Genomic DNA, 23124 nt, shown 5'->3' on the forward strand with positions numbered 1-23124 from the left:
CAGTTCCCTGAAATCTGGTTTCTGTGGTTTTTTTTTTAGCTTCTATTTGTTACTATGTTTCTTAAACTGCAGGCTGAGAGGCCGGCAAGGCAGGCGGGGAACGTTGCAGTCCTCCGTCACTGAAGCAAGCAAGCCTCATGTTCAGTTTAAGCTTCCTGGCTGCTTACCGCCACCTTGGCTGACAGTTAATTTGCATATCGCCCCTGATTAGCCAATGGGAAGGGTAGCGGTCGTACGCCAATTACCATGTTTCTCTTTTATTAGATAAGGATGTTACTTTTATTAGATATATTTCCCACTTTCAGCATCTGGTTTTAGGAACAAAGAAATGGGTAAAGAAGGGAGGAGGAAGATAATGAAGAGATATAGGTTCATATGGCAGGGAATTGTAAAGTTTAGCGAGTTAAAAAGTACCATGAATAATAGTAAGTAATTAAGTAGGTCAGTAAGTAAGTAATAACTAAGTAAATAAGTTAAACAAGGTATTGGTGAAATTTCCAGTTTGTCTTTTCAAAGGTAGAGAAACTGGATTGGGGAGTGGGAGTCTTGTGAAAAATGTTTTCACTTTGTGTAAAAATATTTTGAAGTAGAAATGGGGAAAATATAAAATACAGAAATATCTTCCCAGGTACAAAAGTATTTAGTGCAGATATTGGGCTGGAGGATAAAATTATGTAAGTTCAGAATACATCCTCATGTGGATTATTTCATGAGTCAGTTAAGATCATGGTTAGGTTCTGATCTGTCCCATGTTTCCCTAACACTTGGCCCGTCCTAATTCTAGAAGATGCCCAGGGAAATAAATGTTACATAGTTTTATAAAGGTGCTGCATGTTTTAAAGAAAATGGCACCAAAAAACATGGGTATTAGAAATCAGGAGGAGGGAGGGTTGCTTAAAAATAGATCTAAGGAGTTAAGGTGCTAAAGAATGACTGACTTATATCTGAAGAAAGAATTCCCAAAAAACCCCACAGTTTACTTAGATTTATTCCTTTCATTTGATTATAGTCCTTAAAAAATACTGTCATTAGAATTGTTAAACAAGTGACATTGTGAGAAATGATGCATTTAAGATTGATCACAACATTCAGTGCAGTGTGCATATTAAATGTTAAGTATATGAGGCCTGATAAATATATTAACTTCTTCAGTCTATGATCTTTATAATGCCATTAATGCAGTCCAGTTTTCAGAAATTTAAAAAAATTGTCTTAACTTTAAAGTATAGAAACTTGCCTAGTTGTCTTGAAAGTTAAAAGTAGCTGCAAATCAATATTAGAAAAATCTGCTGACTGCTCAGAAAAAGTGTTGTTATAATGACAATATGATGAGCCAGATTAATTCTTAAAAATGAGATATATTAATATTTTGTCTATGTTTAGTCCATCTCTCTGCAGTAGAAGTATAGGGACCTGTTTGTTTTGTTAGGTACAAGGACTATGTCCTTTCTCTTTTTATGTTTATTTTGAAAATGGAAGGTTAATTGCAGAACAACCGAGCAGGTGCCAGAAATAATTTGATGACTTAAATTCTATTTTTTTTATCTTCAATATTTTCATCTATATCATAGTTTTGTCAGTTTTAGTTTCCTAATGAGGCTTCTGAATTGTAGTTTTAAAATAAGGCCATAGTCAACAGCATTTTTTCTTTATCCAATTCATTCATTTCCTGGCATCAGTGTGATTTTAAGTCAGAATCTTGCCAACTCACCATTTGGATATACCGTGTCACAAACCATGCTATCAAGATTTGTAAAAATTCAAAGTGTTGAAAACTTAAAGTATCAGATAGATTGAAAATACTGCCATAATATATTTTTTTTAGAATAAAAAAAGCTCCACTAAAGGAAATTTACCATACAATCAAAGTTAAGGTCATTAAGTACTTTCAAAACACAAAATAATTTTGATATATTCTTTTATAAATGAGTTAGAAACTTCTTTAAGTATATCCAGTATACTTGAATCTTTTCCTGTGGACTCAGGATTGTCATTATGAGCATCAGTTATTTTTTGTGCCTTCTGCAGCTATTGAGGTGCTCTGTGGTTGGTGATACTGTTGTTTCCTTCTTTCTTTCCTGCTCAACTCTTACTTTTCAATTTACCAGTTTTTAGAAGTCTTGCTTCATGTCTCCCACACTTTTAAGGCACTGGGCTCTGGCCTGGTGTTCTGGAGTTATATGTAGTGAGGTTTAGGGCAGTTATATGGCCTAGGAGATGAGAGGAAGAGATTCAGAATTGGACATTTGCCAAAATGTAAGCAGTATGTTTGCTTTGAAATTTATTTACATATAAATGTTTATTTCATAGGAATTGTTTCAGGGATTGAGTTACTTTGCTTCTAGCACTGCCAAGTTACAGCACTTGGGCATAAGTTATGGGAAGATATCTGAAGATTATAGCCATAACTCTAGATTAGAGTTTTAAAAACCCTTTAAAAAGTTTTTTTTGAGAATGTGTTTCTTTAGCCAAGGAAATGATGGTTTCTTCCAAGTGTTTTAATATTTTTAAACAGGCATTTGGTTCTCTTTGATGTTGTGTTAAGTACAGGCTCTTTCACAGCACACTAGAAATTGATCTCCCCTGCGGGCGATCAGCATGATGTAGATGAATAATGTGAGACAAATTATTTAACTTCTTTTCCTTAGCCTTATTTTCCTCATCTGTAAAGTGAAGATTATGTAGTACCTGCCTCATGGGCATGTTACCTTGGCTAATCATATGTGAAGTGGCTTGCTCATAGGAAGCTCAGTGGATGTTAGTTACTGGTCTACCCCTGCTGGCTTTGTTGTGCTACTGGAAAGTCTTAAATTGCATGCCCATAGAGAAGGAGGCTCAAGTATCAATTGTTCTTTTCAGGTTTAGGGTTGGAAAGAGAATATGATATTTATTGTTTTTAAATGTATATACACATACACGTACATGCATATACAGAATGTAGCTTGGCAATTGAAATATCTAATTTTCATAATAAATTTAATCTTCCTATATTAAGACGTTCTTTTCTTAGATGTTACTATATTTATGGTATTCCCAGTTATAAAACTGGCAAGGAATAAATCCATCAATAGAAATACGGTTTTTAAAATCTAATATTTTAATTTTTTAAAAACCTGACACCCCATCAGAGGAAATTCAAGTACATATCCTCCCTGCAGTATCTATTGCTTAAAACTTTTCTCTAGAAATTCTTATCTACGACTTAAAACTTTTCCTTAGAAATTCCGATGTGGCTCAGTTGATTGGAGCATCGTCCTGTACACCTAAAGGTGCTGTGTTCATTTCTCGGTCAGGGCACATGCTTGGGTTGCAGGTTCCATTCCTGTTTGGGGTGCATGCAGGAGGCAGCTGATTGATATTTCTCTCTCACATCAGTGTTTCTCCTTCCCTTCCTCTCTCTTTCCCCTATCCCTCTGTCAGCCTCCCTCCTCCTTTCTTTCTCTAAAATCAATTAAAAACAAGACAAAATATATCCTGGATTCCTTTTTTCTCTCCTCCCATCCTCCTTTAAAATTCTGAATGTTTTTATCAGATTTCAATCTTCTTGTGAGGGTCTGAACTATAGCCATTTTTGGCATAGCCATTCATTAGGGCATTTATTATATAATACTTAATATTTTCCTTCCTTCCCTTTCTAGACTTATATATTTATTTATTCATTTATTTCCTCCCTCAAGGATATGTTTATTGGTGAAAGAGAGAGAGAGAGAGAGAGAGAGAGAGAGAGACATTGATGTGAGAGAGAAACATCAATCAGTTGCCTCCCATATGCACCCTGACCAAGGATGGAACATGTAACCTACGTATGTCCCCTGACAAGGAATTGAACCTGCAACCTATTGGTGTATGGGAGGATACTCCAACCAACGAAGCCACCTGGCCAGAGCTAGGTTATTCTTTATTTAATCTTCCAACTAGATTATGGGCTTCTGGATGGGCAGGAACTACAACTTATGTTTTTTGAAGCTCTTTTAGAAAATTATGGGATGTAGTTGACTTTTACATGGAATAGTGCTTAATGAAGCAAACTGGCTAAAGTAAACTCTGCCTATTATTAATCTTTCCCTTGTTATCTTTAGGGTCTTCCTTTCGGTTTTAAATGTTACCCTGAAAGCTGCCTCATTCTTGATGATGTATGTTTTATATTATAAAGGAACTAAGCCTGTATACATATTATAGGTATGAGTAAAGTAAGTCAGGCAGAAATGGTGAAGGCTAGGAAGAAAGATACTGTCGGAAGTATAGGGTTCTTGTAAACATTGAGATTGGGATTTGTGCATTATTTATAGGGTTGAGTATCACAGAGAAGGTCACTTGATGAAGAAGTACCACTTATTATGTGACTGTAGACATTTTAGTATTAAAGACTGAAAAGTTCTCTTTATTTCTTTGTACCATGTATTAACTTCTCACACTTGGAAATTTCAGGAGTTGTCACAGCAGAAATGTTTAGACATATGCAGAACTCTGAAATAATTCGAAAAATGACTGAAGAGTTTGATGAGGTAACATTACTCTAAATGTTTTGATAATTTTATGCATGTTGATCTTGATTTACTCTTGAAAGTATTCTTTTTTTAAAATTTCTTTTTGAAAATATTCTTAAATTCTGAATATTAGTGTCATGGATAAGAGCTTTGGCATCAGCTTCAATCAGATGATGGCTATGTGACCTTGGGCAAGTTGTCTTAGCATTAGCTTCATCATCTGTAAAATAGGGCTAATAATACTTTTAGGCTGTTATGAAGATTGAATTTAGTAGTATTTGAAAAATTCCTTAGCATTTTATAATGCCTGGCACATAGTAAGAACTTAATAAATGGTAGCTATTATTATTGTCAAAAAAATAATTGAATAATATTTAGAGCCTAAGAACATATCTTGACATCTTGTAAGAGGAAGGTTTGGTCAATATCTCGGGAACCAAAAAGAAATATGTGTATAAATATACACACTTACAAATAATTATATTGTTTAAAATCTCCTTTATGTTTCAAATATGAGTAATAAGAACAATACAAATAAAAAAATAAATAGTAGCATAGATTTGAGTTGCTCCTTTATTAAAATTATGTCTTTGAAGTATTGTTACCAATAAAGGCATATTTAGATTTACTATAATGTAAACTTGTTGAGGGCAAGGATTTTTGTTTGTTTTGTTCACAGCTGTATTCCAACACTGGTAGTTTTTACTCTTCAAAACTTTTCAGAGAGAATTTTCAAATAGAAAGTCATGTCTCATTTGAATTTTATTTTTCCTTGCTTACTCTATAATGAAGGGGTTTTCAACTACCATTCTGTTTTTTTAAAAATATATTTTTATTGGTTTCAGAGAGGAAGGGAGAGGGAGAGAGGGATAGAAACATCAGTGATGAGAGAGGGTCACTGATTGGCTGCCTCCTGCATGCCCCCTACTGGGGATGGAGCCTGCAACCCGGGCTTATCCCTGACCAGGAATCAAACTGTGACCTCCTGGTTCATAGATCGATGCTCACCTACTGAGCCATTCTGGCTGGGCCCAACTACCATTTTAAAAGATGTCAGACAAGAGTTATTAAAATAGCTTTGTTGATCACTAAGTGCTATTAATCAGCCTCCAAATAGTTAAGATGTAATTATGAGTAATGGTATTATTTTAGCTTTCTAATATTAAATGCTTTAGTGAGAACCTTCTTACTAAAAGGAAACAGCTATTTGAGGTAGGAATCCTGAAATATAGTTTGAAAATAATTAGAAAACTAAGTTGCTAACAACAATTAAGATATATTTTAATATAGTCACTTAAATGAACCAATCAGAAAAGATGGAAAAAACCTTTTTGTGGAATAGTATTATGACCTTATTTTCAGATGCAAAATAATACTACTTACATATGTCATAGCTTAAAATAAAAAATATTGTTCTAATGACAAAATTTAATTGTTACAAAATTTTACTAAACTGATACAATCATCTTAAGTCTTTATGATACTCTTGTTAGAAGTTCTTTTAGAAGTTCTATGTGATATTGGTATCTGCCTTTTTATTTTAAGGACTTATTTGTTTTTATTTATGGAGAATCTCACTGTAAATACATTGAAGAATATTCCACCTTTTTATGGAAGAGTATCTGGGGTCTATTTTTTCCAGGCTATACTAGCTACATTTCATTTCTTTAAAAAATTATCTGGTTGATTATGTCTGTTGACTGTTTGATGTGCTGACGCTAATGAAAACATGCATGGTAATCTTTTGATTATTTAGAAATCATACATCAATCTATTAGATTGCTGAGAATATGATTTCATCATTTTGAATGCATTTAAAAATATAACTTTGGTTTGCTTTTTGTTTTAAAGAAATTTAATAATTGTATCTTTGCTTATCAGAATAGTGTTTTGGTTTGATGAGAGGCATTTTTTTAAACCTCTGAATAATTGACAAATATTTTCATTGGTTAAAGTGAATTCAGAATATTCATTTGGTATTTAATAAAAGCAGAGATACTCTGCTTTTATTTACTTCTGCCTTTGTATATTGTTCTCCTGCCTACGTTGAGGATTTTATTAGAAAAGAAAGGTGAGATAAAGGAGTCATTTTAGCTTCTGTCTAGGGTATTTCAAAAAGAAGTAAAATTTATTGTCACTTGTTTTATATGAAATGGTTGTTTACATTTTTTGTTTTAGGATAGTGGAGATTATCCACTTACCATGGCCGGTCCTCAGTGGAAGAAATTCAAATCCAGTTTTTGTGAATTCATTGGCGTATTAGTACGGCAGTGTCAATATAGTATCATATATGATGAATACATGATGGATACAGTCATTTCACTTCTTACAGGATTGTCTGACTCACAAGTCAGAGCATTTCGACATACAAGCACCCTGGCAGGTTGGTATTCAGAAATATTTTCGGTATATTTCCCAAAATTAGAGATGAAAATGATTTCCATTAAAAGAAATATTGGTGACACAAATTAATTTTATTTATAAAGTAACCACTAGGAAGCCACCAACCTCTCCTCCAACCCCCTTGAATTATCGGGAATGGGATGGTATTTCAGTTTGGTTCTGTGAAGGCATACTATACTATATAATAAAAGCCTAATATGCTAAGTGTCCAGTCGTCCGATCGTTCAACCAATTAAAGCGTAATATGCTAATAATATTCTAAGGTCGCTCAACCTCTCGCTATGATGTGCACTGACCACCAGGAGATAGTCACTCTGACCCATAGGTTGCTGCTAGGGTCCGGCTGATTGGGACTGAGCGAAATGGGCCAGACACGCCCTGGAGCCCTTCCACGGTCCCTCCCCAGCTCGCCAACCTCCCATGTTCCTCCCCAGTCCCAATTCTGCACTGGTGGGGTCCCTCAGCCTGGCCTTCACCCTCTCGCAATCCAGGTTGAGGGGACCCCCCCGCCCCCCAAGTGCACCAGGCCTCTAGTATTAGTATGTAATGATTTTCTTGTGGTAAACCTATTTGAATATTATGTATTAGGTAGAGCTGCTATGTCTCCTGGCCTTGGTATAGTGGCCTAATGTAATAGTTGTTCTATAGGGCCCAGTATCACAGCCTCCTAGATCACCCAAGCTGGGCACTCCAGATGTGCCCACACCCTGTGGGCTGTGTACTCCCTCCTGTTGTAGTTAAGTCTTGATTGCTGTTGGCACCTCAGTGAGGGAGATTTACCCCCAGGCCAATTGTCTATGAGGAGTGGAGGACTTGTTGGGACCACTGTGGAGTATCAGCTGTGCAGGGGTCCACCCTATGAAGCAGGATTTACTTTAGTGGGTCTTTGGTGCCCTCTGAGTCTGCCCCTTGAGCATGTTTCTTTTGGAGGTGGTTAGGTGGTGCTTTGACATGATCTGAAGCTGTCCACTGGGTGCACTGGCTCTGGGACCTCCTGGGAGGTACAGGCCAAGGTCAATTGCCAGCTGTTCTGCCCAGGGGCTCCTAGTATGTGCTACAAAGCAATCTGTAGATGGCTGCTACTTCTGCTGGGCTTGGAAGTGTCCAGACGAGGCCAAGCTGTGAATCAAGGCTGGCTGCTGCTAGTGTCAGGCCTGGGGCTACTTAGTGAGAGTTACAAGGCATGCAGAGGCCAGATGCTGCTTTTTTGAGAGATTTTAAGAGAGTCTGACATGTGAGCAGAGAAGCCATTTCTATGGAAATCCACTGGAAACCTTTCTTATGTTTTTGAGTAACTTTAGGCTGAGTCAGATTTTTTGACTTTTAAATTTTAATAAAAGGAATTGGAAAATTAATTCTAGAACAGTGATTTTTGGTGTTGATGTTGATAGAATCTTTTGATTTCTCCTTTATGCTAAAGGCAAAATTGTTGATACACTATTATAAGATACGTGCTTTTTTATTTCAGTTTGAATGAATCAAATGGGTGTTTATTATGTATTACTATAGTATAGTGTCTACAAAATATATTCATTCTCAAAGTATGGAAACATTATTTTTCTCTTTAAAGTATTTTCTCAAATAATTAAAGCTGTGATTAAAGAAGTACTTCTGCTGAGTTTTCTATTTTAAAAAATAAAATGCAGACAATCTCTCTATAGGTTTTTTGTTTTTAGATTCAAAGTTACAAAATATAAATGTGATCTTGTTCTTAAGAAATTGGGTAGTATTTAATGTTAAGAATTTGATGGGTTAAGAAAATTAAAATAAGTATAATGGTATGAGGTGAATAAATTTAGATCAGAATGACAAAATGGTTTGCTGAGGATGTGAAATAGCTCAGCAGAAAATTCAGAATCTCTTTCAAAGAGAGCCAATAGCCAAAAATTAAGATAGTTTTGTGTTGTTCTGTCATGTAATGAACCAGAATTGAGAAATAGTCTGGAGTGAGCTAAAGAAAGTATAAAATGGTCAGATACTTCAGTTAGTAAGTTTTAAATCACAGGCATTGAGTCTTGTCTCAGGAGCAAGAGTTCAGTAACAGAAGGTGGGGATCTAGAGAGGGTCTGTTATCAGTTTATTACTAACACTAGAGGCCCAGTGCATGAAATTCATGCACTCTGGGGGAGTGGGGGGGGGGTCTCTCAGCCCGGCCTGCATCCTTTCAGTCCGGGAACCCTTGGGGGATGTCTGACTGACGGCTTGGTGGTTGTCTGACTAAGCTGTTAGTTGGACATCCTTAGTGCTGCTGTGGAGGCGGGAGAGGCTCCCGCCAGCCGTGAGCCTGGCTTCTGGCTGAGCGTTGCTCCCCCTGGTGGTCAGTGTTCATCATAGTGACCGGTCGTCCCGCTGTTGGGTCTATTTGCATATTTGCCTTTTATTATATAGAATATTAAGCCCTGGAAAGTTTTCTCAGTGGTTATAGCATCAGCCCTAGGACTGCAGGGTTGTGGGTTTTATTTCCAGTCAAGGGCATGTACCTCAGGTGTGGGTTCAATTCCCTGCCTCGTTTGGAGCATGTGCTGGAGGCAACCAGTTGATGTGTCTCTCACACCAATGTTTCCATCTTTCTCTTTCTCTCTTTTCTTCCCCCTCTTCCATCCTTCCATTCTCTCTATCTATCATGGAAAAATATCCTCTGGTGAGGATTACAAATACACAAACACACATACACAAACACACACACATAATTAAATACCACTTTATTGAGTGATACTTTACTCTTTGTACTTTTGAATTTTCATCTGAACGCCCTTCATAATTTCACCATTGTCTTCATGATATGGAATAGAGTAAAATGAAAGGAAATCAAATACTGGTAAAATTCTCTAACATTTTTATACACTACTAGAGGCCTGGTGCTTGAAATTAGTGCACTTGGCCGGGGGGAGGGGAGGGCGTCCCTTAGCCTGGCCTGTGCCCTCTCACAGTCCAGGAGCCCTGGGGGGGGATGTCCGACTGACGGCTTAGCATTGCCATGGAGGTGGGAGAGGCTCCCACCACTGCCGCTGTGCTCGCCAGCCGTGAGGCCGGCTTCTGGCTGAGCAGCGCTCCTCCTGTGGGAGCACAGTGACCACCAGGGGGCAGCTCCCCCGTTGAGTGTCTGCCCCCTGGTGGTCAATGTGCATCATAGTGACCGGTCATTCCACCATTTAGTCATTTGCATATTAGCCTTTTATTTTGTAGGATACACCATAGATGAGGCCCCCTAGAACCATAAGAAATGCAAACAATTCACTGTTAACTCATTCTCGAGGGGTGTGTGCTGTATCTTGGGAACCAGTGGGCTTGACACTTTTCCTCTCTGAGCTTCATTTATGAATACATACACATATACCATGGGAATTGTAATCTCTTTTCTGCCTACCTCACTGGGTTGTCAAGAGGAGGTTCTGAGCTAATATACCTAGAAATGTTTCATCAAGTAAGTGATGTCTATCTAAACAGGAAGGGGTGGTAATTTTTAAGCTCACGTGTACCCTTGCAGGTAGCAGGTGCTGATTAAGGGAGGAGGGCATGAGTTTTTCTTGGGACTGTAGCTATGGAAGCTTTGCAGAGGATTCTGCAGCCTTTGGAGGGGTGGCTCTGGCCAGCAGCCCTGTAGCGGTGGTTGTCCCTGGAGGCGCTGGTGTGGGGCAGGGAGTTAGGGGTGCGCTAGGGGGGCAGCGAGGCGGAAGGGGAAGTAACTGTCAAACCTTCCTGCTTGGTGCCATTCTTTAAATTGTATGTGACTGTTTTGCAGCTGTACCTGCTTAGGGCGGGGCTCCAATCTCCTGGAGCGGGGTGGGGGCTGGGCTAGTGTGGAGCCCGGCGGGCTAGGAGGGCGGGTTTAGCCACGCCCCCAGCAAGGTTCATCATGCTTCCTCTGTGGAGATGGCGCTGCTACTGTCTGGGGTGGGGGAGATGATGGTCTGACCCTGGAGGGCCGCTCAGGCCTGCCTTCACCCAGGTCTGGAGTTGTAGGGAGGAGAGGCATGCTTGTCCGCAGCATAAGGGGACCGGCAGCCGGCCTTGGGCCCTTCCCGGATGCCTCAGGGCCTCTGATGGGTGGTCGCCAGTGTGCTATTGTTGTGGGTGCCCTTGGCGGGAGTGGTGGGGGAAGAGATTGGGAGTTAGAGGTGCGGGATGCAGCTACCCCCCCGAGGCTGGGTCAGCCTCCCTGTCCCCTCAGGGGTGTGGGGGCTGGGGTAGGGTGTCCTGGCAGGGAGATGGGAAGAGCTCCCAGCATCTGCTTCCTCTTTGCAGTCCAGGCTCCTTTCAGGCACTGTCCTCAGACCCCTGGGAACTTGGCTCAGGCTGCCTGCCCCCTGCTGCGCGTGCATCAATATGCAAATTGGTCATTACGGGTTGGACAAATTAGCATATTACCTCTTTATATATAGAGATAGTTTGATATAAAGCATCCAGGCTCGCTCTCTCTCTTTGGTTACTGAGATAGCTAATTGACTGCTGTATGAGACAGTTACTTTGAAGGTGAATCATGGTCTCTGAAAAAGAACATTGGAGGGGATATATAGTCTCGAGACAGTTTACTAAGTTTTGAATCCTACTTAAAATGAACTGCATAATCTGAGGCAAATTTCTTAATCTCCCTGATCTTCAGTGTCCTCATGAATGAAATGGGGATAATAGTACTTAATTTTGAGGGCTGTTGTAAGGATTAGGAGATAGTCTATGAAAAGTATATAACATAGGTAACTGACTGATATACACTAAGTATTTAACACTCATTAGCTATTATTTTCTTGTCATTTGTGGCAGCTGTATTTTACTTTTCTTTTAGAGGTAGTATAGCCCATTTTGTTTTTAATTTTTCTTAATTTGTAATTTTTTTTGTATCTGTGAAACTAATATCAACCCTTTTTCCCTTTAAAAATAGCTATGAAGTTGATGACAGCTTTGGTGAATGTGGCACTAAATCTTAGCATTAATATGGATAATACACAAAGACAGTATGAGGCAGAACGGAATAAAATGATTGGGAAACGGGCCAATGAGAGGCTAGAACTCCTGCTACAAAAGCGGAAAGAGGTAAACGTATATATTAATTATTTGCACTATTAATAGGTGACCAACTTGGTCACCATTAATGATACAGCTTTGATAGTTTATTAGATAAAATATTTTGAAAGATTTAAGTTTGTTGACTATCCATGCCAGCAACACCTTTTGTGTATATTTTCTTGCTTTGTGGACTAGAATTAAGAGTTCAAGGCTTCAAGTAAGAATTCCTGGGCATATCGGACAAATTGTTTTAAGCCTTAGTATTTCATCCCTTCTGTAAAAATATCTGAACTTCTTCCTTCAGCTTGTCAGGATGAAATAAAGTTTCACTTACGTGAAATCATTTTGAAAAATAACTTAAAAGCTATTTATGGTGTCTCAGTTGTTGGCTATTTTTGTGTAGTGTAGAAGCACTTGTTTAAAATTAATGACCGCTAAATTCAGATTTGAATGAGGAAAATATTTTTCAGCCTTACCCTAAATAATAAATAAAATATTTCAATGTTGTATTTGTGATTTAAAGTCCTCCTTCATTGATGATGTAATATTTTGCTATCTGATACTAGGGATGTTAATTTTTATTTTTAAAGGCAAAGTCTGATGTTTCAAAGTCTGATGTAACTCAGCAGTGCTGCTGAGTTACAATACTTGCCATGGTAATCCATAAATTACTTACTTGATTTTGGCACTGGCGTAGCTATAATGTAAAGTTAAGTTATTTCTGAGATAGTCAATAACTTTTAAAAATACCTCGACTCACGAAAAGCGAGAAAAATTTGGCCCGCATTTCCTTGATGCTTAAATACCTCATTGCTTTCATATAGTTTGAAATGAAGAACTGACCTTTTTGCCCTTTAAATTAATTAATTTCATCAGATGATTTATTAGGCAAACATACTTTTTGAAATTAATGGCCTCATTCTTTGACATAAATTTAAGATTGTGAACACAGAATGAGTAGATTTATTTTTTGAAAATATTTTTATTGAATTTTAGAGAGAGAGGAAGGGAGAGGGTGAAATAGAGAGGAACATTGATGTGAGAATGAAACATTGATCTGCTGCCTCCTGCACACCCCGTACCAGGGATCAAGCTGCAATTCTGAGACATCCTGGCAACCCGCTCAGTGCACAGAAGGACACCCAACCAACTGGGCCACATTGGCCAGGGCCAGGATAAGCAGATAGAATTCTTGTGCAAATACAGGATATTAATACTTCTAGGTTAGGACTAAGTTTTTAAACACATTAAAAGACCACCTGTACCTTTGATTGTTTGTCTGTACTAATGAACATAAGATAACATTATTTAGGAATGCAAGATTATTTATATTCATGAAAAGAAAAAAATTACAAAAACACAGATTTCTTATAACTTGTAAGCTCCGAAAACATTTTCTCTTAACTCTCAAGCTCTAAATTAAAAATATATGGAGTACCTAAGTCAACCAAGATTTGAAATGTTTAATTGATTTTTTTTTTCAGGTGGGCCTTCTTTCCCTCAAAAGAATTTAGCAGGGAGACATTTTTTTTTTACAAGTTACCTTATTCAAATCCCTTTTAGTTTTTGAACAGATACTAGTTAATATGACTCTTTTTCAGAATATAAAGGCCAAGATAATCAAATATTAATATTTTTATATATGAACATACATATTATTTAATAGGTAATATATATTATTATAAACTCAACAGATTTCATTATATATACTTATACAATGGAAATTTGTGAGCATTAGAAAAATTAATCTACCAGCCAAACATTAAAAAAGCCAAGTCAAATATTCCAGATATCGAGGGACTTTACCTGATATACAACAGCTGTTAATTTTTCTGTGTTTACTGTTGTCTAGTGAAATTAAAGTTTAGATGTAACCACTTAAACCACTGTAGAAACCTGCATTTGTACTTTAACAAATTTTAGATGTTCTTTTGGTTGTCTTCCATTACCATTGAAAAGAAACTTTTTTTTCAGCTTCAAGAAAATCAGGATGAAATAGAAAATATGATGAATGCAATATTTAAGGGAGTGTTTGTACATAGATACCGGTAAGTCATGACAGTTTTTTCTATGTAATTCTTAACTCTATTCAAGTTTGGAAGTGGTTTAGGCAGTAGAAGTAAGTGGAAGGAGTGTTGACGAAAGGTTAATGTTAGAATCTAAATTCTTCCATGGAATGAGACACATTCAAGGCAAATTATTTAACTGCTTTGAACTTGATGTTTTCTTTCTGAAAAATGGATTAGTGTTGTTCTTGACTTGTAGCTGCCCAGCAAATGGAAGCTACTACTATTATTTAGTAGGAGTCAGCATATAGAATATTTCATTGCTTTTGGATGTATTATGTTACTAGAGCCTGTACCCACTGACTCCTAACTCTCTTCCATTTGAGTATCAGTGGGAAAATTTGGAGAGATGTGAGATGTTTTCTTTTGCTATTTTGAATGAATAGAGGAAAAAAGTAGATAATCTTACCACCATTTCTGTTGTAACCTATTCTTTAAATGTTGATGGCATTCTTATTCAACTTTTTTCTCATTTCCTCAACATGGCAGTTATTTAATCAGGTTAATACTTCCTTTGTAATGTCCCTTTGTCCATTCTTTTCTCATTCTTTGTCCATTTCTTATTGTCATAGTTATCTTTGTCTATTTTCCTCATCATTCTCATGCCTAGAGATTTTGAAGTTTCCTTAAAACGTTCTTTTGTTGCATTATTTTTCTGCTGAAAAGCCTTCAATGACTCACCAGTACCTACAGGATGAATTAAAATAATTTAGTTTGACATTCAAATCCAAATTGGGGTTGGCCTCATTGTTATGTGTAACTAATTCGCGCCTGGAAAATTATGCTCTAACCAGACCATTGTGCCTGCTGTCTTCTGAACACACCATGCCCAGCAGGTGTGAGCAAAAGTGTGTGATATGGCATGGTGTAAAAGGTGGGGATGGATTTTGTTTATAGTTCTATTTAAGTTTAAATATTTATGTGGTGAAAAATTATGCTTTGCCAACTAAATTATAACCTCATTGGCATTCAGAGGACATGCTTCAGCTCTACTTTTATTTTTATTTTTAAAATATATTTTTATTGATTTCAGAGAGGAGGGGAGAGGGAGAGAGAACCATTGATTGGCTGTCTCCTACATGCCCCACAATGGTGACCCAGGCTGTACTCTGACTGGATTGAACCATGACCTCCTGGTTCAGCCACTGAACCATGCTGGCTGGGCCAGTTCTACTTTTAAATTGCCAATAATACTTTACATAGTAGTATGTTCATAGTAGGTTTGAATTATTTGGCATCTATTAAATAAAAAGTCCTGGGGTATAGTGGCACTAATATGCATAATGTTTCCTTCCTTCCTTCAGCGATGCAATAGCTGAAATCCGAGCTATTTGTATTGAAGAAATTGGCATTTGGATGAAAATGTATAGTGATGCTTTTCTTAATGACAGTTATTTAAAATATGTTGGTTGGACTATGCATGATAAGGTAAGATATGCCCTACAGACTCTTCTACCTACAGGCATCGCTGTCTACAATTCTCATTCAAAAAGAGTTATATGAATGTAGGTATATCTGGGACTTCATTCCTATAGGTCTGTCTTCTATATTGTGTTCTGAGTGCTCCATGAAATCATCATCTCTGTCATATAAATTCCTGTAGACTTTTGAATTGTGGCCACTGATTTAGCCTTTAATCTTGAATTATTTTTTTATACTGAAACATTAGGATCATGTAGGTTGGGGTAGTTAGGCATTTCTTAGAGTACTAAGAAGAGTCTTTAATTTGGTTTTTAGTATGTGAGTGCTGTATTTTAAAAAATTCCTCTCAATAAATATGCATCTTAGATTGTAAGTTATAACTTGCCTTCTGACCCTTTTTAATAAATCTACATTTCTCTGAAGCTGCCTTTTCATTGGCTTTGAAGTTCCTTGTATATATCCCTTACAAATATTACTTTCTGTAAAGTAAAACAATATTTAATGTGCTTCTGTTGTCTTTGATAATAATATTTCTCTGAATAGATTTTCAAAAAATTTTTATTTGATCTACAAAAATAGTAACCCCAAAGGTATTTAGTCATATAGTATATATGTATTGATTCATATTTTTGCATTATCAAAGATGAGTTTCTGAAGAAATGCTACTGTATAGAACATTTAAAATTTTAAAGTAGAAAATAGGGTAATGTCTTGACTATTCAGGTTGAAAACATACAAGTTTTTAATGCATTTTTCCTCTTGTTTCATTTAGCAAGGTGAAGTAAGACTCAAATGTCTCACTGCTCTACAAGGGCTTTATTATAACAAAGAGCTTAATTCCAAACTGGAGCTTTTTACCAGTCGGTTCAAGGTTAGTATTACTTTTAAGTATTTAAAAATTACCTATCATTTGAATAGCTTTCCCTTTAAAAATCTTTTTTTTTCTGTCCTTAGGATAGAATTGTGTCTATGACCCTTGACAAAGAATACGATGTTGCAGTACAAGCAATAAAATTACTTACTCTTGTTTTACAGTAAGTATGTATTTATTGCATATTACTGATGTCCAGATATTTAAATAATACATTCGAGAATTTGGTTTCACTTATTTAGATCTAAAATTTAATAACTTAATTCATGGTATTTTATAGGTACAAGTTTAATTTTCCCATGTAAACTTGAGAAAATAGGAAAAGTAAACCATGGGACTAGAAAAATTCTGAGCTAAGAATTCATGTGTTCTTCATTCGTTTGGTCCATTTTCTCTCCGTTTTACTGTCTTAGATGCTTTTAAAATAAAGTTAAACACCTGAGTGTAATAAATGTTCTTACTGTATTTTATTACACTTTCAGAAATTAGTATTTAATGAAACTAAACTTCTCTTTAGATGATCTGAATTTAAACATATTATATTATAATGTAATAGTGATACAAATTATTTTTTCTTTAAAAAATTATGGTAATACTATATCCTATATAATAAAAGGATAATATGCAAATCGACCGAACAGCGGACTGACTGGTTGCTATGATATGCACTGACCACCAGGGGGCAGACAACGCAGGAGCTTCCCCCCGGTGGTCAATGCGCTATCATAGGGGGAGCGCCACTCAGCCAGAAGCCAGGCTTATGGCTGGCGAGCGCAGCAGTGGTAGCGGGAACCTCCCCTGCCTCTGTGATAACACTAAGGATGTCCGACTGCCAACTTAGGCCTATTCCCCATGTTAGGCCCACTCCCCATGGAGGCCCCCCCCCCAAGTGTATGAATTTCGTACACCGAGCCTCTAGTATGTATATAACAGAATTTACCATTTTAAGTGTACAGGTCAATGGCATAATGTACATTCACATTGTGCAGCCATCACCATTATCCATCAGCAGAACTCTTTTTTATCCTTTTATATTGAAACTCTATACCCATTAAACACACTATTTCTTCCACCTTCCCTTTCTCACCCCCCAATACCTGGTGACCACTGTTCTATTTTCTATCTTTATGAATTTGACTATTTTAGGTACCTCATATAGTGGAATCATACAATATTAGTCCTTTTGTATCTGGCTTATTCACTTAAGCGTTGTCTTCAGTGTTTGTCCATATTGTAGCACATGAAAGAATTTGATTCCCTTTTGAGGCTCAATAATATTCCATTATGTTTATACCACACTAGAGGCCTGCACGAATTTGTGCAGCAGTGGGATTCCCTGGCCTGGCCTGTGGGATCGGGCCAAAACTGGCTCTCTAACATCCCCGTAGTGGTCCTGGATTGCGAGAGGGCACAGATCAGGCCGAGGGACCTCACCAATGCACAATCAGGGCTGGGGAGGGATGCGGGAGATTGGTCAGCTGGGGAGGAACCGCAGGAGGGCTCCAGGGCATCTCCGGCTCGTCTCACTCAGTCCTGGTTGGCTGGACCCCAGCAGCAAGCTAACCTACTGGTTGAAGCGCCTGCCCCCTGGTGGTCAGCAACTGGTTGACTGTCTGCCCCCGGTGGTCAGTGCACGTCATAGCAAGTGGTTGAGTGGCCTTAGCATATCATTAGAATATTACGCTTTGACTGGTTGAATGGACGACCAGACACTTAGCATGTTAGGCTTTTATTATATAGGATTTTATTTATGCATTCATCTGTCAGTGGACATTTAGGTTGTCAACATGGTCCAAATAACTGCAAAAGGGTCCCTTTTTATCATTGCATGTTAATTCTGACACTCATGGAATATTTATCATGTAATAGTAGCCAGTGAAATTTGGTAAAACAAATGAGAGGTGACTGTCCGATATGATTTTAAATCTTATTGTAAAGCCATAGTGATTTTTAAATTTTGTTACTGGTGAATATGAAAAGAGATCATTGGCATAGAATAAAGAAGACTATAAAGACAAATGCAATTAATCCAGGAACCTAGTATAGGGTGAGGATGGCATTTCCTATCCAAAAATAAATGGCTCTGTGACAAATAGGTTTTATTTAGGGGGAAAATTAAATTAGATATCTATTTAATTTCTTATACAAAAATAATTTCCAGATGGATGAAAAGTTTAAATGCAAATAATTGAAACCCTAAAGTACTGCATGAAAATTCAGGAAGATTGTTTTTTATGTAAAATCACAGCAATATCTTTCTGTGCATGAGATAAAAGAAAAGGAAATATTCACATAAAAAAATCACAATTAACTATATAAAAATCTAATATATAAAATATCATAAACTCATAAAACAAATGGCAGATTGGTCAAAATTATTGTATCATAGGAGTCAATTTCAATCTATAATAATAAAAGCTAATTAGACCAGACATCCTTCCCAACAGCCTCCTGGACTAAGCTGGGTTGCAAGGGAAGCCCAGGTCCTGGGTGCCTGCTGGTGGCCGGAGGAAAGCCTGGGTTCCAGGTGCCGAAGGGAAGCCGGTGCCGGCAGCCGGGGGAAGGAAGGCCTACTCTTGTATGAATTTGGTGCATCGGGCCTCTAGTAAATCAATAAAAAGAACAGAAACCCAATAGGAAAATAGTCAAAAGTCAGTAAACAGATCATTGATAGAAAATAAAATAAAAATTTAAACATATGGAAAGATGGTTAGTCACACTTTACAGAAGTATTAAAATTAGACCATTATTTTACCTACTAGGGGCCTGGTGCACAGATTCATGCACTGGTGGGGTCCCTCAGCCTGACCTGTGCCCTCTTGCAATCCAGGACCCCTCAGGGTATATCAGACTGCCGGTTTTGCCTGATTCAGTGAGCCCGGCTTCTGGTTGAGCAGCACTCCCACTGTGGAGTGCACTGACCACTAGGGTGCAGCTCATGCATTGAGTGTCTCCCCTCTGGTGGTCAGTGCACGTTATAGCTACCGGTCATTACACTGTTTGGTCAATTTGCATGTTAGCCTTTTATTATATAATTCAAATATTGAGAAATGTTGAAATAAACAAAGTAATAGCACTCTGTATATTTCTGTAGCTTCTCATCTCCCTCCATAATACCTTATAGACATTTTTTTCTTGTTTCTGGTACTGATATTTTTATGAAGGGTGATATTCATTTATGTTGGTTTAGCCATGTATATAAATAATAACTGAAACTTCCAAGAAACATTCCTTCTCAAATAGTTAAAGATGAATGAACTGATTAGAATCAATGTATGTCTTTTAAAATCATAAATAAGTGATTTTTCCAAAAACGATCCAGTATTATATATAAGCAGATTAAATCAAAGTGCTATTGACACTTGAATTTTAACATTTTGGTTTTGTTTCTCTTCAAAAGAATTAATATTTCCTTAGACTTCAGACTTCTGGAAACCTTGAAAACAACAAAAAACCAAAAAGGATCTGAGACCTTAAACTAAACACCTAAATGTACTTAGGCTTTTCTCTTTGGGGTGGTCCTATGATTCTTAATTTATATATAATGGTAAAAACCTAGATTATTTATTTCACAGTAGACTAAAAGCATATAAGGTATTTGGCACTTATATTTTAATTAATCCATTTCTGTTGTTATAAGGTGTTCAGTACATGATGGATGAAATGTTCTTCCTCATTGTATTAGTATATTTTAATGTGGTGATATTATCACTTAATATTGCTATGAAATATATGCAGTGTTCTCTGATTATTAATTAAGCTCTTAGCATGCCACTACTCCACTTTACTTTCTACATTAGTTTATATTATTTACTCTTCATTTTCCTGTAACGTCCTTGTCTTACATTATTACTTTCTCTTTACCATGTCTTCACTTTCGTTATTGATTGGAATTTTACCTCCCATTGATTTTAAATGTTCACAAAATATTCAGCTCTTTTGCCTGGGCAAGCTTTTACTGATAGATGATAAGTAAAGTTGATGTCTTCTTTTTAATTTTTCTTAACACAACTTAGTGAAAGTATGAGCATGGGTTTTTGTATTCAATATGCTTCAAATTATACCACCACTAAAAAGACTGGTACGGTTAATTTATTTTTTAGGAGTAGCGAAGAAGTTCTTACTGCAGAAGATTGTGAAAATGTCTATCATCTGGTGTATTCAGCTCACCGGCCAGTAGCAGTAGCAGCTGGAGAATTTCTCTACAAAAAGTAAATCTGTTTTTCTGTTATTATTTCCTTTAAAAGTTTCAATTTCCCTTCTCCAATTCCTTTAATTTATTTAAGTTACATCTTTAAAGGGGAATTGTACCCATATCTTTTAATGGATATGCTTAAAAATGTACCTAAGTATATCACAATGTTAAGACCTTTTCCTGATTTTTCACTTTAATTCTGATGTCAGCTTCCCAAAAAATGGTTAATTTTGGGATGAAACATTTATTTAAAAGAGTATATGATGTAAAACATTCACACTGCAGTTTTCTATTTCTTATTATCCAGTGTTTTCTCTTTGTTATTTATAAAGAAAAACAATCAGGGCCCTGACCAGTTTGGCTCAGTGGATAGAGCGTTGGCCTGCGGACTGAAAGTTCCCAGGTTGATTCTGGTCAAGGGCATGTACCGTGGTTGCGGGCACATCCCCAGTAGGCAGTGTGCAGGAGACAGCTGATCAATGTTTCTCTCTCATCGATGTTTCTAACTCTCTCTCTCCCTTCCTCTCTGTAAAAAATCAATAAAATGTATTTTAAAAAAAGAAAAAAAAACAATCATGATATCCATAGAGAGAGGCCACTAAGTCCAGACTTTAGAAAAATTATATAAGAAGGATAGAAGGGAAATATATGTTCAGTTTAAGAATATTTATCATAGATTTATATGCATAAATTGGATAGGTTAGTCATTGTGATGCTTTTATAAAAGAAAATGGTTGCATGAAATGCAAGATTTATAAAAATAATTGATAACTATGAAGTTAAGAGAGCTGGGAAGTACTATCAAGTGTGAAATTATGTACTTGAGTCTAATGTTGGACAATATGACACCTACGTACCTTCCATTTACTCCTTTGTTAGGTGCTTATATATAGAATTCAGACTTTTTATTAGGAAATATTATTTTTTGTTTTAAAAGCAAGTATTTTGCATTGGTTTGCAGGCTCTTCAGTCGTAGAGATCCAGAGGAGGATGGAATGATGAAAAGAAGGGGACGACAGGGTCCAAATGCCAACCTTGTTAAGACATTGGTGTTTTTCTTCCTGGAAAGTGAGGTTAGTTGATGTTCGTTTTTTTACTTATGCCAGTTTTTTAAAGGATATTCCATTTATGTTCATGTAGAATGTTGGTTTATATATTTTTTATTTGAAATGTTTTTGACAGGTTTTCATATTAGTAATGCTGATCCTCAAAAATCTATTGGGAATCTTTAGGGTTATTTAAACTTTATTCACAGAATAAAGGGAAATATTTTGCTTATATATTGAATTGATAAGTATACATGTATTTTGTTTTATGTAACCATAATCACTCCCATTCAGTTAAAGTGAATTTGTAGTATCTATCTATACTAATAAAAGATTATACGCTAATTAGACAGGATAGACCTGATGTCCTTCCGGACAAAGCCACGGTGGTGGGGACAGAGGCAGAGTTGGTTAGGGGTGATCAGGCTGGCAGGGGAGAGCAATTAGGGGTTATCAGGCTGGCAGGAAAATAGATAGTGGAGAACAGATAGGGCGGTTGGGGAATCAGGCCAGCAGGGGAGAGTGGTTAGGGCCAATCAGGCAGGCAGGCACAGGGGTTAGGGGCGATCAGGCAGGCAGTCAGGTGAGTGGTTAGGAGCCAGCAGTCCTAGGTTGCGAGAGGCATCCTGAATTTGAGACTGTGCAGGCCAGGCTGAGGGGACCCCCTCTCCCATGCACGAATTTTGTGCACCAGGCCTTTAGTATATTTGTAAAAGGCTAAGTGTTCATTCGTCCAACCGGTAGCTATGATGCTCAGTGACCACCAGAGGCCAGATGCTCAATGCAGGAGCTGCCATGACACACACTGGCCATTTAAAAGTAAAGAGCACCACAGACCTGGTGCTGACAAACCAACACTTAGCTTACCCCAAGTTGGACACAGGCCCTAACACCACCCCAGAGCGACACCCCACTAAATCGCAGCCAATGCTGCGAAGACCCCATGGCGCAAAATGTGTCCTACTGCCCAGTCCATCCCAGCCTGCAAAGGGTCGCTGTGGGTGCCACTTAATGATGTCATGTAGCAACGCCCCGCTGCCTCTCCCTAGTGACTAGCCTCCGTAGAGTTTCTTCAGCCCAGGAACCTGACTTGCTTCATATTAGGTGCAAACATTTTACACTTTAGGCAAATGTTTGTGAAGTGTTTTCCCGTGCCTCATTTGATCTTTACAGAAGTCCTGGAGTAGGTAGATAGGAGATTCGGTAGAATCCTATTTTCTTTCCATTAGCCGGAAGAGAGAGATTTATAAAGTTTAGAAACTTGACCCAACTGAGATGAAGTAAGAAATGGTGGAACTTGAAGATAACTTCAGGTTTTCTCACTGCTCAGAATGTAGTTAAACACGTCTGCAGTTGAATATTTTACCATTCTCCCCACGTGACCTACAATAATAATGTGCTTCATGTTGATATTTACTGCTATGTTGCTGATAATTATGTTGCTGAAAGAGAAGTTGGGGTGTTTCACAGGGCTGGAAAACGTTTAGCTACATCAGAAAGCAGCTCTAATTAAGCAAGTTTATTCTATACTATCTAATAATAGACAAACATGGTAATTGACTGCACCTTTGCTACACCTCCCATTGGCTAATCAGCACGATATGCAAATTAAACACCAACAAAAATGGCA

The 23124-nt window shown here is 37.3% G+C and overlaps 1 protein-coding gene across 5 annotated transcripts in view; it reads left to right on the top strand.

Annotated features, from left to right (window-relative positions):
* STAG2 (stromal antigen 2) overlaps positions 1-23124 on the top strand; it is a 95868-nt gene that overhangs the window by 30316 nt on the left and 42428 nt on the right. For 3 of the 5 annotated variants that reach the window (XM_015571961.1, XM_015571963.1, XM_015571962.1), the window contains exons 5-14: positions 306-425; positions 4429-4505; positions 6666-6870; positions 11770-11921; positions 13869-13942; positions 15265-15388; positions 16155-16253; positions 16337-16416; positions 20357-20464; positions 21410-21521. In XM_015571961.1, the coding sequence (XP_015427447.1) occupies positions 306-425; positions 4429-4505; positions 6666-6870; positions 11770-11921; positions 13869-13942; positions 15265-15388; positions 16155-16253; positions 16337-16416; positions 20357-20464; positions 21410-21521 (1151 nt within the window). The remainder of the gene's footprint in view (positions 1-305; positions 426-4428; positions 4506-6665; positions 6871-11769; positions 11922-13868; positions 13943-15264; positions 15389-16154; positions 16254-16336; positions 16417-20356; positions 20465-21409; positions 21522-23124) is intronic. The other 2 variants (XM_006776029.2, XM_006776030.2) reach the window with 1 other exon arrangement.

The sequence above is a fragment of the Myotis davidii genome, unplaced genomic scaffold, assembly GCF_000327345.1.
Source record: "Myotis davidii unplaced genomic scaffold, ASM32734v1 scaffold569, whole genome shotgun sequence".
Classification (NCBI taxonomy): Eukaryota; Metazoa; Chordata; class Mammalia; order Chiroptera; family Vespertilionidae; genus Myotis; species Myotis davidii.